At 42.4% G+C, this 17,199-nt stretch overlaps 1 protein-coding gene across 1 annotated transcript in view; it reads left to right on the top strand.

Moving 5' to 3' along the window:
* Positions 1–17,199, top strand: part of LOC141131560 (uncharacterized) — an 81,700-nt gene that overhangs the window by 42,786 nt on the left and 21,715 nt on the right. The window contains exons 12-16 of the mRNA XM_073618965.1: positions 8,089–9,271; positions 11,293–11,351; positions 11,669–11,813; positions 11,930–12,028; positions 13,745–13,859. Of these exons, the coding sequence (XP_073475066.1) occupies positions 8,089–9,271; positions 11,293–11,351; positions 11,669–11,813; positions 11,930–12,028; positions 13,745–13,859 (1,601 nt within the window). The remainder of the gene's footprint in view (positions 1–8,088; positions 9,272–11,292; positions 11,352–11,668; positions 11,814–11,929; positions 12,029–13,744; positions 13,860–17,199) is intronic.

Consider the following 17,199-nt stretch of genomic DNA (forward strand, 5'->3'; position numbering starts at 1 on the left):
ATGTTAGATAATTACCCTCTAAAGGCATTCTGGCAGGTTATTTGGCTCCTGTCTTAATTGGCCATAGTATGTGTATGTATGAATGTGAGTTAGAGACCTTAGATTGTAAGCTTGAGGGCAGGGACTGATCTGAATGTACAATATATATGTAAAGCACTGAGTAAATTGTTAGCGCTATATAAGTACCTGTAATAAATAAAAAATAAAGGTCTGATATATCAAGAGCTTGACCTGTTTCCCCTTAGCTACCAATCAGTTTAAATCCTGTCCTAAAAGTATCCGTCTGACTGGCGTCTGTGTGGCATTAAGTCCAGTTCTAAGTAAGAACACATTGGGGTTGATTTACTAAAACTGAAGAGTGCAAAATCTGGTGCAGCTCTGCATAGAAACCAATCAGCTTCCAGGTTTTATTGTCAAAGCTTAATTGAACAAACTGAAGTTAGAAGCTGATTGGCTACCATGCATAGCTGCACCAGATTTTAAACTCTTCAGTTTTAGTAAATCAACCCCATTGATACATATCATTTTGTCATTTCAGTGGGAATGGGGTTGATTTACTAAAACTGAAGAGTGCAAAATCTGGTGCAGCTCTGCATAGAAACCAATCAGCTTCCAGGTTTTATTGTCAAAGCTTAATTGAGCAAGCTGAATTTAGAAGCTGATTGGCTACCATGAACAGCTGAACCAGATTTTAAACTCTCCAGTTTTAGTAAATCAACCAATGTGTGGAGTACTTTATGGTGTTAGAATTAAAGAAAAAAACAAATAGGAAAATAACACTTGCAACCACTGTTTTTACTTCTTTCAAGTAACCCCTTGAAATGAATATCTATTTAAAATTGTAACTGACCTAAGAAAGGGTCCATTATTAATGTATAATAAAATGTAGTGTTAAAGTGTGCCTAAAGCTAAATTATTATTAGAATAGAGGATGGATAAAGTCCTTATCATGTTTTTTAGCCATCTGTGTCACATTGGGGCAAGTTCCCTTAACTTCCTGTAGACACAATAGGAAGTGAGAAGAATACATCTCAGACAGTTGTAACCGACACAATTGTCCCTATTGAAATATTTTACTATTATTCCTGTACTAGTGACAGCTCAAAGTTCTGGATTTTTCCATTCTTTCAGTCCCAGTTACAGTGGTCACCAGGAGAAATGGAGTGTCAGAATCTCCCTAATATGGATGCAGGAAGCAATAAAAACATAACAACCCTCATTCTTCTATTAAAAACTAAAAAGGAAAGCTTGGATTTAGATACAGAAACGATTGAGTACTGTCTGTGATACATTTTTTATTTGCACAAACGTCCAGTTTTTCAGGGTGTTAGTGCAAATAAAAAAGTATATTTGATTGTACTCAATTGTTTCTGTTGCAAATGCACTAAGGCCCCTTTCACACTGGGGCAGGGGCGGTGGTAAAACGGCGCTATTTTTAGCGCCACTTTACTGTCGTTGTAGCAGCGGTATTCAACCGCTAGCGGGGCGGTTTTACCCCCCTGCTAGCAGCTGTGAAAGGGTTAAAACCACCGCAAAGCGCTGCTATGCCGGCGGTATAGCCGCGCTGCCCCATCGATTTCAATGGGCAGGAGTGGTGTATACACCGCTCCTTCACCGCTCCAAAGATGCTGCTAGCAGGACTCAGGGTTTTCACATTGGAGACACAGCAGCGGCTCTTTCAGGGCGCTTTGCAGGCGCAATTTTTAGCGCTGTAGCGTCTGAAAAGTGTCCCAGTGTGAAAGGGGTCTAATATGGTTATTTCCACCCTCATCTTCCAGGACAGCTACTTGAGAGATGATTGGCTCCACCCTCTGCAGGAAACACAAATCAGACACAATTTAAAAGGCCCCTCCCTCTCCTCTGACCCTCAGTTGTTTTGTGTTTCCAGACCCTCCAGGAGTACACACACAATGTTTGCTATTTTTTGTAGGTCTGGTGACTGTAGTTGGCACCCCTTTTTTGTGATAGCCAGATGGGTTGTGAGTGTGACCATGTCTGTGGAATTTCTTTACTTCAGTAGACTAAAAAGGACCCCTGTGTTGATATGGATTACTTGCCTTGTGTTGTCTTAGCAGCGACAACTTCCGTTGCACATATCCGGCGTTTGCCTGGATATGTGGAGATGTCCGAGTGAGCATCCTCATGTTTTCCCTGCAATGAGCGTACCAAGATGGCATCCGACACACTCCGGTGACATGGTTCTGGTGACGCACTTCCATCAGAACCATAAGTGACACGTCACATTTCCGGACGCTGATGTCTTAATCGGCTCAGCGTGGATGCAATGCGGGGGGTTCGCTGCTATGGGAAAAAGTCTGCCAAACACAGGGCAGACTAGTTTGGCAGCACAGCAGCGGCCTGCAGACTATCTCACCACCCTGTTTAATGTCATCTCTATGGAGTCAGAAGACACACCTGTGTATGGAGCACCAGCTCAAGCTGAACCAACGGCTGCATCCGGGTCAAATGCCGCCCCCAAGGTAAGTGCCTCTGCATAACCTGTTGTTAGAGCTACTACAGTTGGGGGTCTGTATATATTTGTTTCCCTTTTTAAAGGAGTTACTAATATACTGTTTTTTACGCAGTTTTTTTTTTCTAGGTTGATAAACCTGTAAAGAAAAAAATGTGGGAACTGTAGAGTTAGGCTTCCTGATGGTTGTAAAAAACTTTTTTGTGAGGATTGTATTCCTTCAGGAGCAGGTTCTGGATCTGTTGCCTCGGTTAAGGAATTGATGGCTTCTATGAAAGAGGTAATTGCCTCTTTTCAGTTCTTTAATGACAGATTTGCAGGGCTAGGTCCTTCCACTTCAAAGTCTGTTACTGTGACTCTGGAACCTTCAGTCTCTGCTAGATCTCTACCTCTCTTAATATCAGAGACCATTAGTTCACGAGAAGTTTCTGACCTGGAAGAGGATGAGAATGCAGTATCTGCATCTGACGAGGCAACTGCGCCAGAGGTTGAAGATACTGGTAGCTCAACTAGGTATCTTTTTCTGGTTAAAGATATTGATGAACTATTAAAGTCAATATATACTTCTGAACAGATCAAGATGCCTCAGCAAAGCCCAGTCTGTTCAGGATAAGATGTACAGAGCCCTACAGGAATATAAACCTAGGTCTTTTCCGGTACATCACTCACTCAAGGACATGATCCTTTCTGAATGGAAAGAACCGGAACGAAGGTTGTTCCAGTCTAGAGGACATAAGATAATATTTCCCTTTCAGTCCGATTTTGAGGAGGTGTTTTTCAAATGTCCTAGGTTAGACGCTTCTATGTCACAAGTATCTAAATGGTCAGATCTCTCTTTTAAGGATTCTGGAGTCCTTAAGGATCAGATGGATAGGAAGGCTGATTCTTTCTCTTTCTCTTTAAGCCACAGAATAAAAGGCCTTTTCGTGGCTTGCAGAACAAAGTACATTTTAAGGCCAATAGGCGACAGGCAAAGAAAAAGTGGTCATTTAACAAAGACAAGGCTAAAGGGGGGGCACTCTTTGCTCCTTCAGCCCCTACCAAAAATTCCCAGTGACGCCAGAGCGGGGGTAGGAGGAAGGTTGTCCCATTTCACCAAAGAATGGGCAGAAATTACCAGCAATCATGTTATTCTCCAATTTATAGAAGAAGGATACAGTTTGGAGTTCAAAAGCCCCCCCACCCCAGAGGTTTTTTCTTACCCATCTGCCGGGGGACCAAGCGAGACGGCAGGCCACGCTAGATCTGATTTCGATATGGAAAATGGAGGGGGTTATCTCCCCGGTTCTGGAAGTTCAAAAATTTTGAGGATTTCGTTCTCATGTGTTTCTTGTGAAAAAAGGCTTCCGGCGGATTTCGAATGGTCATCAATTTAAGCGTCCTGAACAGATTCATAGTCTACAGATGATTAAGGATAGAAAACAATTATTCTGTCAGGAATCTGTTGTTACCAGGAGTGTTCATGGTAACCCTGGATCTTCAGGACGCTTACCTTCATGTACTTATCTGCCATAACCATCAGAGAATTCTCAGATTTGTAGTCCTCATGGAGAACGGTCCAAAACATTGGCAGTTCAGAGCCCATCTTTTTGGTCTTGCAGCAGCACTGAGTATTTTCACAAAGATCATGGCCGAAGTCATGACCTGTTGAATCTGTTGTTACCAGGAATGTTCATGGTAACCCTGGTTCTTCAGGATGCTTACCTTCATGTACCAATCTGCCAGAACCATCAGAGATTTCTCAGATTTGTAGTCCTCATGGTCTTGCGGCAGCACCGCGGATTTTCACAAAGATCATGGCTGAAGTCATGACCTATTTTCATATGCAAAAGATCTCAATCGTTCCATACCTGGACAATTTTTAGTCTGGTTTTAGTCTTTGCCCAAGAGAAAGAGAGTCTGGTTCAGGATCTGCAGTTGATCTTACAGACCTTTTAGAAAATGGGGTGGAAGGTCAATCAGCAGAAGTCTTGCCTGATTCCCTCCCAGAGCATTCCCTTTTTTGGGTTACCTAATAGACACAGTTGCCCAAAAGATTTTTCTTCCGGGGGGAAAAGATTTTGAAGATTCTTCTCCGTGCAGAACTTCAGGTTGCTCCCGCAGGCCTCCCTTCATCAGATTATGCAGTTATTGGGCTTAATGACTGCAGCCATTCCAGGAGTGCCATGGGCCCAATTGAATTCCAGGCCCCTTCAGGCATTTCTTCTATGTCATTGGAATTGCAGAAAAAGTTCTTTGAATCAGCTCGTGCAGCTTCCAAGAGAAGATTTTCTCAATCTGTCCTGGTGGGAGCAACGGGAACATCTGCAAGGATGGAAGGACTGGACGCAGTATGCCCCAATGAAAATTACTACAGATGCCAGTCTGTGGGGCTGAGGAGCTCACTCAGGGGACTGGCAGGCTCAGGGAGCCTGGTTGCCAGAAGAGGCATGCCAGTCATCAAATTTCAGAGAACTGTTAGCAGTGGGGAAGGCTTTAGTTGCTCTGGAGGAGAGTGTCTACTCAAAAGACCTGTTGATTTTTTAGGTATGCCACGACCATTTCATACCTAAACAAGCAGGAGGGCACTCGCTCGGGCACTCTTCTATTAATGAGCCAGCAGATTTTAGCCTGGGCAGAGAACAATGTCTCTTTGGTCAGGGCGGTACACTTCACTGGGGCGGCAAATGTTCTGGCAGACTATCTGAGCAGAGTAAACATCAGTTGCAGCAATTGGGAATTGAACCAAGGCACATTCCAGGAGATCATGTTAAGGTGGGGTGTTCCCAGAGTGGATCTTTTTGCATCCAGGCTCAACAAGAAACTACCGTCTTTCTTCTCTCTGGAAAGGGAGACGGAGACCTTAAAGAGGAGTTCCACCCAGGAGCTTCATTAAAAAAAAAAAAAAATAAATAAAAGTCAGCAGCTACAAATACTGCAGCTGCTGACTTTTAATTGGACACTTACCTGTCCCTGGGTCCAGCGATGTGGGGGATCGAAGCCCCGCTCGTCCCCCCCCCTCCGCTCGTCGGCGCCAGCATTTCAACTGTGGGCACCGGGCTGTGGCTTCACAGCCTGGCACCCACTGCGCATGCGCGAGCGGCGCCGCGCGCCGTGATTGGCCGCTCAATCACCTGGGACCTGTACTGGGTCCCAGATGATTGACAGGAAGGAGGGAGCAGAGCCGAGCCCTTCCTGTGCCTGGGGGGAAGTGATGTCACCAGCCCAGGCAAAGGAAGAGGCAGACTACGAGGGACCACCTAGCAACAGGCATTTAGAGGTAAGTAAAAAAAAAAAAAATATTCAAATGTTTTTTTGTTTTTTTTTTTTTTTTTTACAATTTTTCAGGTATTTTTGTTTTTTTGGGTGGAACCCCACTTTAAGGACAGATGCACTCTATTTCCTGTGGAACTTCACTCTAGCCTATGCCTTCCTCCGTTTCCTCTCTTGCCACTGGTGGTTCGGAAGATTGTTCAGGATCAAGCAGAAGTTATCCTGATTGCCCCTTGTTGGCCCAGGAGGAGTTCGTTCTCCTCTCTGAAAGCACTTTCAATAGAGCCCCCCTGGCCCCTGCCGGAGCGGAGGGATCTTCACCATCAAGGGCCAGTACTCTATCCAAACCCTCGTAAGTTGGTCACATGAAGATCTATGGGAAAGTTTGGAAGACTTTTGTTTCCTGGCAGAAGAAAACAGGAGTTGATTCTTTTTCTACTCCCTATAAACTAGATTTTTTACAGAAGGGAGTGGAGAAAGCACTTTCTGTCAGAACCCTAATGCCCTGTACACACGATCGGACATTGATCGGACATTCCAACAACAAAATCCACTGATTTTTTCCGACGGATGTTGGCTCAAACTTGTTTTGCATACACACGGTCGCACAAAGTTGTCCGATCGTTCTGAACGCGGTGACGTAAAACACGTACGTCAGGACTATAAATGGGGCAGTAGCCAATAGCTTTCGTCTCTTAATTTATTCTGAGCATGCGTGGCACTTTGTGCATCAGAATTGTCCACACACAGTCGGAATTTACGCAAATGGATTTTGTTGTCGGAAAATTTTATAGCCTGCTCTCAAACTTTGTGTGTCAGAAATTCCGATGGAAAAAGTCCGATGGAGCCCACACATAGTCGGAATTTCCGACAACAAGCTCCGATCGCAAATATTCAGTTGGAAAGTCCGTGTGTGTACAGGGCATTAGAGTTCAAGTGGCTGCCCTGTCTCTGTTTACAGAGAGAAGACTAGCTGAGGACCCTTTGGTCAAGAGGTTTCTTTCAGCCAGAGCTAGACGTACACTAGACGTACACCCAGGGTTTTTAAACAGCTTCCTCCCAGGGATCTTTCATTAGTTCTGAATGCTCTGACCAAAGCTTCCTTTAAGCCATTACATAAAGCCTCTCTGAAATTGATTACTTTAAAGATTACCTTTCTGTTGGCCATAACATCAGGTAGAATTTCTGATTTAGAGTCCCTTTCCTGTAAGGACCCTTTCCTATGGGTTTTAGAGGACAGACTAGTAATTAGGCCCAATCTCTTGTACTTACCCAAAGTCTCTTCCAGCTTTCACAGGTCCCAGGAGGTAGTTCTTCCTAGTTTTTATTCCTCCCCAGAAATGCGGAAGAGGAAAGGTTTAGTTTTTGTGGACATAAAAAAGATTTCTTCTACATTATCTAGAAAGGTCTAGTGAGTTTAGAAGGTCCTCCCAGCTCTTAGTGTTGTTTAGTGGTCCCAAGAAGGGGACCAAAGCATCCAACGGTTCCATCTCCAGATGGATTAGGGAAGCAATTTGTGAAGCTTACAGAGTGTCTGGTCACACCCCTCCTACCAGAGTTAGATCTCATACGACTAGATCTTTGGCCGCATCATGGGCAGAAAGAGCAGGAGCATCATGGGAAGAAATATCTAAAGCTGCTGTCTGGTCCTTCTCTCATGCATTTATCAAGCATTATAGAGTCCAGATGCTCTTCAGCCAGGACCTCTCCTTTGGAAGGAAAGTACTTCAGGCTGTCGTCCCTCCCTAAGGTATAGAATCTTGCTTATCCTTTCAAGTAGCTGTCCTGGAAGATGAGGGGGGAAAACCCCCATTAGACTTACTGGTAATGGTATTTCCATGAATCTTCCAGGACAGCGTCTATATTCCCACCCTATTCTTTATTCACTGGTCTCCTTATTTTACCTAGTGGTGGTGTTTAGTGAGATTCTGTTATTTCCTCTGCCTGGTACACTTTTGGTGGAGGTTTACGTGATCTTCAAACAACTGAGGGTCAGAGGAGAGGGAGGGGCCTTTTAAATTGATGTGTGTTTCCTGTAGAGGGTGGAGCCAGTCATCTCCCAAGTAGCTGTCCTGGAAGATTCATAGAAATACCGTTACTGGTAAGTCTAACGGGGGTTTTTCACCTGAAGCATGATGGAAGGTTTAGATACACTTTCATCTATTATGACCGTGAAAGAAGTTTTGAATGACTTAATGTGATATGCTAGTATTGATCTTGTTGAAAGGTGTACCAATGATTTAAAGCCATTGTGCACAACTTTCAATCCTACTACGGTCTGCTACTTTGTGTTTTCTTCTCTTATTTTTTCCCCCAAAAAAGTAATCTTTCATTGCCCATACCTCTGTTTTTCTTACATTTTGAAGGACTTGACCAGTGAACACAATAAAGTGTGGTCATCAGAAATGGAGCTCCAGGTCAGGTATACTGACAAGAGTGCCACAGAAAATGACAAACCTGTCTCCTGTCTACAAGTATTTGATGAGAGCACTTCGAACATGACATTATCAGCTGTGGTCAAGGAGCACAATTCTGTTACTGTGTCAGTTAATGTAAAAGAGGATGATGATTTTAATACTTCATCTGAGATCAGCCAACCTAGTGAAACATCAGCACCAATACATGATGGTAACATGTTACCTCTAGAACCAAGCATTATATATATAACTATTGACAGCAAGGACAGTAATATATCTGTAGCAGAGTCTGAGAAACCCTGTGATGTCTCTCAGGCAGGTACAGAGACAAACTCCATATCTTATCAATCTGAAGAGAACGAGACATCCAATGAAGAAAATTCTGATCATCTTAATGCACCTCATGTGACAGAAAGCATGGATGAGTCTACAATATCACAGACAGTTGAGCAGATAACACATGTTATGCCATTATTGTCCATGCCTAGTAATGAATCTCATGTTGATGAACTCTGTCAGGAGCCGTGTGAAAGTAACCATCATATATTGTCAGTAGCTCTCGAGGAAGAACATTTTAGTCCTATTGTGGAGCGACAACTGCCTTCCCCATCCAGCAGCAGCAACAATCAGGTCACTGTACATCTGGGGACTGAGAAAAGTACAAGTCCTGGTTCATCAGTGATGCCCACTGAGGATACAGACTTTTTAACTTTAATTCCTAAACCCAACAAGGATTCCTTTTTATTAATATTATCACCTGAAAATGCTGAAAATACACATTTTGAACTCTCTACCAAAGTGGAAGAGGGTGTGCAATTAATACCCTCTGCATCCAATACCACTGAATCACATTCTTCTTCTTTAAATCTGAATAATAATTTTTCTATATCATCCCCCAGTCAAGAGGCGCATCATAGAACATCAGTACCAGAATCTAACAATACTGCACCGCTTAAATTTTTTTCTGTACAAAGTAACCTTGCTGACTCACATGCTCATCAAACCGATAGCTTATTTCCAGTAACATCTCCAGCTTTACACAGTGTGGATACCAAAACAGAAGACAATGTACATATTGAATCACCTGCTGAGACAATCCATTATACAGTCAACGACCCTGTGGGAGATATAAGTATGTTTTTTTTTTCTATTACATATCAAGAGTATATTAATAGAAGTTAAAGTTTAGATTAAAGTGACACTAAAGGTTGTTTTTAAAAAAACAAAAAAAAAAACATGTCATACTTACCTCCACTGTGTAGCTTGTTTTGCACAGAGTGGCCCCGATCCTCGACTTCTGGGGTCCCTCTGCGGCTCTCACGGCTCCTCCCCACAGCAGATAACCCACTGGGAGAAGCTGCCTCCCGGGGGGTTACCTTAGGGGCGCACTCCCGGGTCCAGCATTCGGCGTCCATAGAGGACGAATGCAGGACTCGGCCCCGCCCCCCTGGTGCTCGCATCATTGGATTTGATTGACAGCAGCGGGAGCTAATGGCTGCACTGCTATCAGTCTATCCAATCAACAGCCGAGAACCCCACGCAGAGAGGCAGCACATCCCTGTGGATCAAGTTTGAGGGGTCAGGTAAATAAAACGGGGGCTGGGGGGCCGGTCACTGACAGGTGTTTTTTCACCTTAATGCATAGGATACATTAACCTCCCTGGCGGTATGATTATTTCGGATTTTAGGTGCTGAAAGCTGTACAATTATTTTGCATGGAAATTTGGCATTTTATATTGTAGGTCTGTAATTCTTAACAATAACACACTTAAATCTGTCCAAACAAGAGTCTAGTAGATATCCCGGGTATGATAAAGTTTGAAACACAAAAACATAAATTATAATATAATAAATAAAAATAAATAATTAAAAAAAAAAAATAATAATAATAATAAAATAAATTTCCCCACGATTCACTATCGCTCAATTCTGCAAGTGTTCTAATTTACTATCGCTGTTTTCTAGCTGATCTAAAGCCACTTTTGACATAAAGGGACACTTTTTAGGGTGCTATGGACAATCTCCAGTTTCCAGGCAGAAAGAACAGTATATATCATATAAAACTGCATGCAGGGCATAGGACAAAGCACTGGGGACAAAAGAGATGTGAAATAATTTCATACAGTACTGTAATCTGTAAGATTACAGTACTGTATGTGTTATGTTTCTACAATTTTTTTGAATTTGCCGCCAGGCTCCACCCCCGTGCGTCGCGCTGCTCGCAGGGAACGGAGCCTGGCACGGAGAGGCTTCGGAGGAGACAGAGCCCACGGACACAGCGGGGGACATCGCAGGATCCCGGGGACAAGGTAAGTAAAGCCACACCAGGATCCTGCGATGTAATCCCGAGTGTGGCTCGGGGTTACCGCTAATGGTCCTGAATTTTAACCCCGAGCCACACTCGGGAATACCGCCAGGGAGGCTACGGTGAAAAAACCCAAACCTTTACAACTCCTTTAAGGGTGATACCACTTATTGCCTAACTAAAAAGATTTTATTTCAAACTTTCGAGGCATGCTAGGCTCTTTTGCAGGGCAGATTATGCCAGTGCGCCAAGAAAGAATACACTACAATCTTTTCAGCTAAGCCAATAAATGGTTTCACCCAATCCTACTTTTCCTAATGGCTAACACAGTACAACACTCTGCTGGTGCCACGATAGGGGAGCATAATAACATATTCAACAAATATATAGTGCTAGATATTTAAAGTGGTTGTAAACCCCAGTCATGAAATTTGAAAAAAGCACATATATCTGTAGTGTTTATTTGTCTCTCCACAAAGCTCTAAATGCTGTTTCTCTCTGGTGCTTCGTTCCCCTGTTATCAGCATGAGTCACTTCTGAGAAGTTTTCCCGACACATGGGGGGGGGGTGTCCCTCTCCTCCAATCAGCTCTCACACAGTGAATAAGAGCTGTAACTGCAGCTCTCCACCCCCTTCTCTCTGCTCCTGCAGGAGGATTTTATCACAATTCACTTCACTGGGTAAATGAGAGGGTTTACAACCACTAGTGTCAGAGTGTAATGATTTTGGTGCACAATTTTAGATCAAACATTGTAATATTTCCACATAAATTATAAAAACCCCAGAGATAATTGTAATATACATTACATCAAGAGCAAATGAAGATTTATCTATCCTCCTCATTGTAGTTGACCCAACTGGATCCTCCGTTCTGTATGGAGAAATTGAGGAAATAGAAATGAAAAAGGTATTTGTTTCTATGCTACTTTATGTTTCTGAGTTGGGTGTATCAGGCTACCAATGATTAAATTAAAGGGTATTAAAGGGGAAGCTTTTTATATACTTCTGGTCTCTATGTTTGTATTCAGAATTTTACTAACATAATTTGGATGTAATAAACAATGTCCTACACTCATAACTGTATAGATGTGGGTACCATTTTCTTTAGATACAAGGACACAAATGTTTTTTAAAAACTACAGATACTGATCCATTCACATGACAGATAAAAAAAACTAAAATATAAGGGAACTATTTTAAGGGGGTCTTTTGGTATTGTTGCAGGCAACAAAGACACCACATACAGAACAGGGAAATGTACCAAATGAGAAAAGTCTGAGCAGTGAGGATAGCTCTGCGGAAATGTGGGATATTTTACAAGGATTGCACACATGTGTGCAAGAAATAAGAGACCTGCTTATGAATAACGGTGGGTAAATTGTGAAAATGTAATCTAGAGCAATATGCATTTTATACCATCTTTATCATATTCATGTTTATTCCCAAGTTTACTTGTTTTCACTTCTGTTTTATCTGCTTCAATAGGCTTTTCCTCTTTAGTTGATGGTTTAACTGCAGACATAAAAGACTGTAATGGAGATGAAATATCCAGTAATCTTACACAGCTTAAGCACTTGCCAGCAGGTAAATCTTTTACATGTGCATGCAAAACAAGTTTTGTGGTCAAACAACAAAATAAACTTGGTCTGAAGACACTTGTGTGGAGCCCATATGTGGGTTATCTATAAAGAGGTGATGTCACACTGCCAAAGAGTCCTTAAAGCAAGAAAAGAATGTAATCCCTGTGTTAAAGCTCTGCCATCTCCTGCTATAGACAATGCAGTTTTTTTATCTATCATCTATCTGATGTGATGCCAATCAAGTACAATGGTGGTGATTGACTGGATAAATGAGACATTCAAATATCTTCTTACGCAATTGTGATATAGTGTAACCAATGCACTTGTTTCACTGACCTACAAGTATTGCATGGAGACTAAACGTATAAAGCAAGCCTATGGGTATATTAATAATATTAACTACCTAACATACCTTTAGCTTCAGAATGTGTGCCTTAATCACCACCCAGAGTCAGGGCTGCTGTTATAAATCACGGGTCTAAATTCATCCTACCTAACAGACCCCCCTCCAATTACAAAAATTAACATTTTAAAAAATAATTTTTCCAACTTTTAAAACTTTTTTTTGCTATTTTAAAAATATTTTTTTACATTTTTGTAAAATTATTTTTTACAAAAAAATAATTTTACAATGCTGTTGGGGGGGGGGGGGGGGGGCGGGGGCTTGGATGAAATATTAGGTCTCCCCTGACATCTCACCTTTGAGACACAGAAAGGAATTGAGGACACAGATTCTTCCTCCACTCTCTATCCGCCTGTGTACCCACAACAGCTGGCTGTAGTGGGAAGTTGGCAGCTCTGCTGGGGGGCGAAAGGGGGGGGGGGGCCGGGCACACAGGGGTGGAATGGGAAGACAGTTACAGGAACTGTGCACTGTGTCTCTTCCTCCAGCAACTGAAAGCCTGCGAAAGAGGGAGAAACCGCCTTTCAGCTGATGGAGGGAGAAACACAGATACAGTGCATCGTTCTGCAACTGTACTCCCATCCTGCCGCACGGACCACCCTGCTGTCCGTGCCCACTACAGGAGACCCGGTGGTACCCCCCTATTGGCAGCCCTGCCCAGACCCTCAGTTCCCCATCAGTTTCTCTATTTCTATGTTATAATGAGGATTAGGGGCAACCTCTACCACCATCCCACAATGCAATGCCCGATGCCTGAACAACGTAATAGCATGCCTGGGCATTATGTGATGCAAATAAGGACTTTGAAAAGTTTTAGATTACTGTTGCACATGAAGACTTTCATTTAGTCTAGTTTTAGATATAATTTGAACATTTTATTGCCAGCTGAAACTCAGGGTAAATTACTGGTGTATGAGTATGAGAGATCTGCAAACAATTTTAGCACTTATAGTATTTGATTTATTATGATTACACATGCATTGTACATCTGGCCAGTCAGTTGTGCAGACCCTTCATATTGGGATTGATTTACTAACAGCAAGTGCAGTTGCTCCAGAGCCTAGTAAGTGAAGGTGGGAACCCCACTGACTTCCATTATCCAATCATTTGTAAGCAAAAATACTGTTTTGTTTTTTTTTCTCTGTGATTGGGTATTCTTTCTAAAGTGAAGCTTTACCTAATTTATTAAGCTCTGGAGCAACTGCACTTGCAGAGTGCAATTGCGCTTGCAAAGTGCACATTCTTTTGCACAACCCTATAGTGTCACTTGACTGTGTGTTACACTATACATGATGTGTGAATCATTTTGTTCCCTAGTGCTGCACAGTTTACTACAATCTGCCTCAGAAAGTGATAAACACAAGCAGGCAGCTGATGAACCTGCACAAGTTGATGATATAACACATAGAAGCATGGAAACTCAGACTGACAGGTTTGCATTTTGTAAAATACTGTGTAATGTTCAATTTTGAAAACCTTTACATTAATAGTGTATTTTTGTCTAAACTATTTACTGGTATTTACTCTTTGTGGACAGAAACATAAAAGCTGAAATTTACCCATAGCAACTTGATAAAAAATGATGTTCTTTAGCAAGGAACATACATTCCACATTAATAACTATGCTACCAAAATGAGTGTGTGCTGCAAATTGCCTCCGGTATTGCTCCTGTTTCTTCTTGCTGGAAGCTGCCATTTTACTGAACCCCAGAGCCCCTGAACAGCAGTAAATCGTAAAGCAGACCTAAACCCATCGATTTAACAGTTTCATAAAACAGTTACCTTGCTTTGCAAAAGTATTTATCCCCCTTGGCATTTTTCGTGTTTTGTTGTCTCACAACCTGGAATTAACATGGATTGTTTGAGGATTTGCATAATTTAATCTACAGAACATGCCCACAACTTTGAAGATGTTTTTTTTTTATTGTGAAGCAAACAACAAATAGGACAAAATAACAGAAAAAGTCAATGTGCATAATTATTCACCCCCCCTAAAGTCAATACTTTGTAGAGCCACCTTTTGCGGCTATCACAGCTCCAAGTCGCTTTGGATAAGTCTCTATGAGCTTGCCACATCTTACCACTGGGATTTTTGCCCATTCCTCCTAGCAAAACTGCTCCAGATCCTTCAAGTTGGATGGTTTGCGCTTGTGAACAGCAATCTTTAAGTCTGACCACAGATTTTCTATTGGATTGAGGTCTGGGCTTTGGCTAGGCCATTCCAACACATTTACATGTTTCCCCTTAAACCACTCAAGTGTTGCTTTAGAAGTGTGTTTGGGGTCATTGTCCTGCTGGAAGGTGAACCTCCGTCCTAGCCTCAAATCACACACAGATTGGTACAGGTTTTGCTCAAGAATATCCCTGTATTTAGCACCATCCATCTTTTCCCTCAACTTTCCTAGTCCCGAATGCTGAAAAACATCCCCACAATATGATGCTGCCACCACCATGTTTCACTGTGGGAATGGTGTTCTTTGGGTGATGTGATGTGTTGGGTTTGCGCCAGACATAGCTTTTTCTTTGATGGCCAAAAAATTCAGTTTTAGTCTCATCAGACCAGAGCACCTTCCTCCATACATTTTGGGAGTCTCGCACATGCTTTTTCTCAAACTCAAAACGTTCCATTTTGTTTTTTGCTGAAAGTAATGGCTTTCTTCTGGCCACTCTGCCATAAAGCCCAACTCTATGGAGAGTACGGCTTATTGTCGTCCTATGCACAGACACTGTAGTCTCTGCTGTGGAACTCTGCAGCTCCTCCAGGGTTACCTTAGGTCTCTGTGTTGCCTCTCTGATTAATGTCCTCCTTGCCCGGTCCATGAGTTTTGGTGTGCGGCCGTCTCTTGGCATGTTTGCTGTTGTGCCATGTTCTTCCATTTGGTTATGATAGATTTGATGGTGCTCCTAGGGATCATCAAAGATTTGGATATTTTTTTTATAACCTAACCCTGACTTGTACTTCTCAACAACATTGTCCCTTACTTGTTTGAAGAGTTCCTTGGTCTTCATGGCAGTGTTTGGTTAGTGGTGCCTCTTGCTTAGGTGTTGCAGCCTCTGGGGCCTTTCAAAAAGGTGTATATATGTAATGACAGATCATGAGACACTTAGATTGCACACAGGTGGACATCATTTCACAAATTATGTGACTTCTGAAGGTAATCGGTTGCACCAGAGCTTTTTATGGGCTTCAAAACAAAGGGGGTGAATACATACGCACATGCCAATTATCATTTTTTTATTTCCGAAAAATTGTTTTATGTATATTTTTTTCTAATTTTACTTCACCAACTTAGACTGTTGTGTTCTGATCCATCACATATAATTCAGATTAAAAAAAACATTGAACCAAAGGCTGTAATGTATGTAAGGGGGTGAATACTTTTGCAAGGCATTGTACATTTCTAGAATGGCGGGATTGCGAACTGCCACATTTATGCAAATAAAGCATAGTACCAACAGTAAAATACAAAAATCCTTAAAGCGGTGTTTCAGCCGCAAACATTTAAAAAAAAAAAGTCAGCAGCTACAAACACTGTAGCTGCTGACTTTTAATAAGGACACTTACCTGTCCAGTGAGCCTGCAATGTCGGCCCCCCGAGGCCGATCCGTCCATCGGCTCGGGTGCAGACGCTGCCATTGTAACTTAGATGCACACAGGTCCCAGAAGGCAGCGGGGTGAAGGGGGAAATAACGCTGTGGGCCGGCAGGAAGGAAGTACACTCAGTACTTCACATAAGGTAAGTAAGAGAAAAAAATTATCCAAAATTGAGTGGTGGAGGGGTGGCCATTCCTTTAAGATCAAGTTGTAAAATAGGGTGGAACTCCGCTTTAAATAAAAAGGAAAAGTCCAGGAAACTGAAAAAGTCCCACTGTGATCCTAGTCAGTGAGGGGTGAAATCAACCATTGCCTTAACACATGTGCTGGTTCTTCTCAGGGTGCTTAGATGACCAATCACCAACATTAAGTGAACTCAACACTCACCAGAAAACATGGCTACCATTACAGCAGCATTAACACCTGTGGTATATAGGACACCCCTCGGGAGTAAATGCAGCAGCCCATATCAAGTAGCTGCTTCTGACACACTCCAACTAGGGCAAACAAACCTCACCAGGAGCCAAGAAAGATCTCCAATAGAGTAGTATTTTATGACGTCCAAAGAAAAACATCATGATACATGTAAAATGTGATAAACTCACATAGGATGCCAATGCCGACCCTGGATCATGCAGTGGCGGGATGTCAGCACCAGAAACTCTGACGCATTTCATCCAACAGGACATTATTAAGGTGTCCTCTAGTGGCGACGTCAGCCATCTTTAAGTAGCCTTGCCCGTTTATCCCAGTCACAGGTGTGGATTGGTACTACTATAATCCTGGAACCGGATGTGAGTGATTTGTCAGTTGGATTTGTCAGTTGAGTGTTTGGGGGGACTTTTAGACTAGATCCTTAGTCATATTGGACTTATTATATTTATTACATGTTTAGAATGTATCTTGGAGTCCCCCTTTAAAGTGGTGTTCCGGCTGAAATCATGCTTTTTAAATAAAAATACCCCTATAATACACAAGCTCAATGTATTCTAGTAAAGTTAGTCTGTAAACTGAGGTCTGTTTTGTTAGTTTATAGCAGTAGTTTGTTATTTTATAAACTTACAGCAGGCCGTGGCCATCTTAAGTGTGGGCATCTGAAGCCAGACTGTGTTTCTTCCTGGATCTCACCCTTGCAGATCTCGCACATGCTCAGTGCAGCACAAGCAGTGTAATAGGT

The sequence above is a fragment of the Aquarana catesbeiana genome, linkage group LG03 (genome assembly GCF_042186555.1).
Source record: "Aquarana catesbeiana isolate 2022-GZ linkage group LG03, ASM4218655v1, whole genome shotgun sequence".
In the NCBI taxonomy this organism is placed as follows: Eukaryota; Metazoa; Chordata; class Amphibia; order Anura; family Ranidae; genus Aquarana; species Aquarana catesbeiana.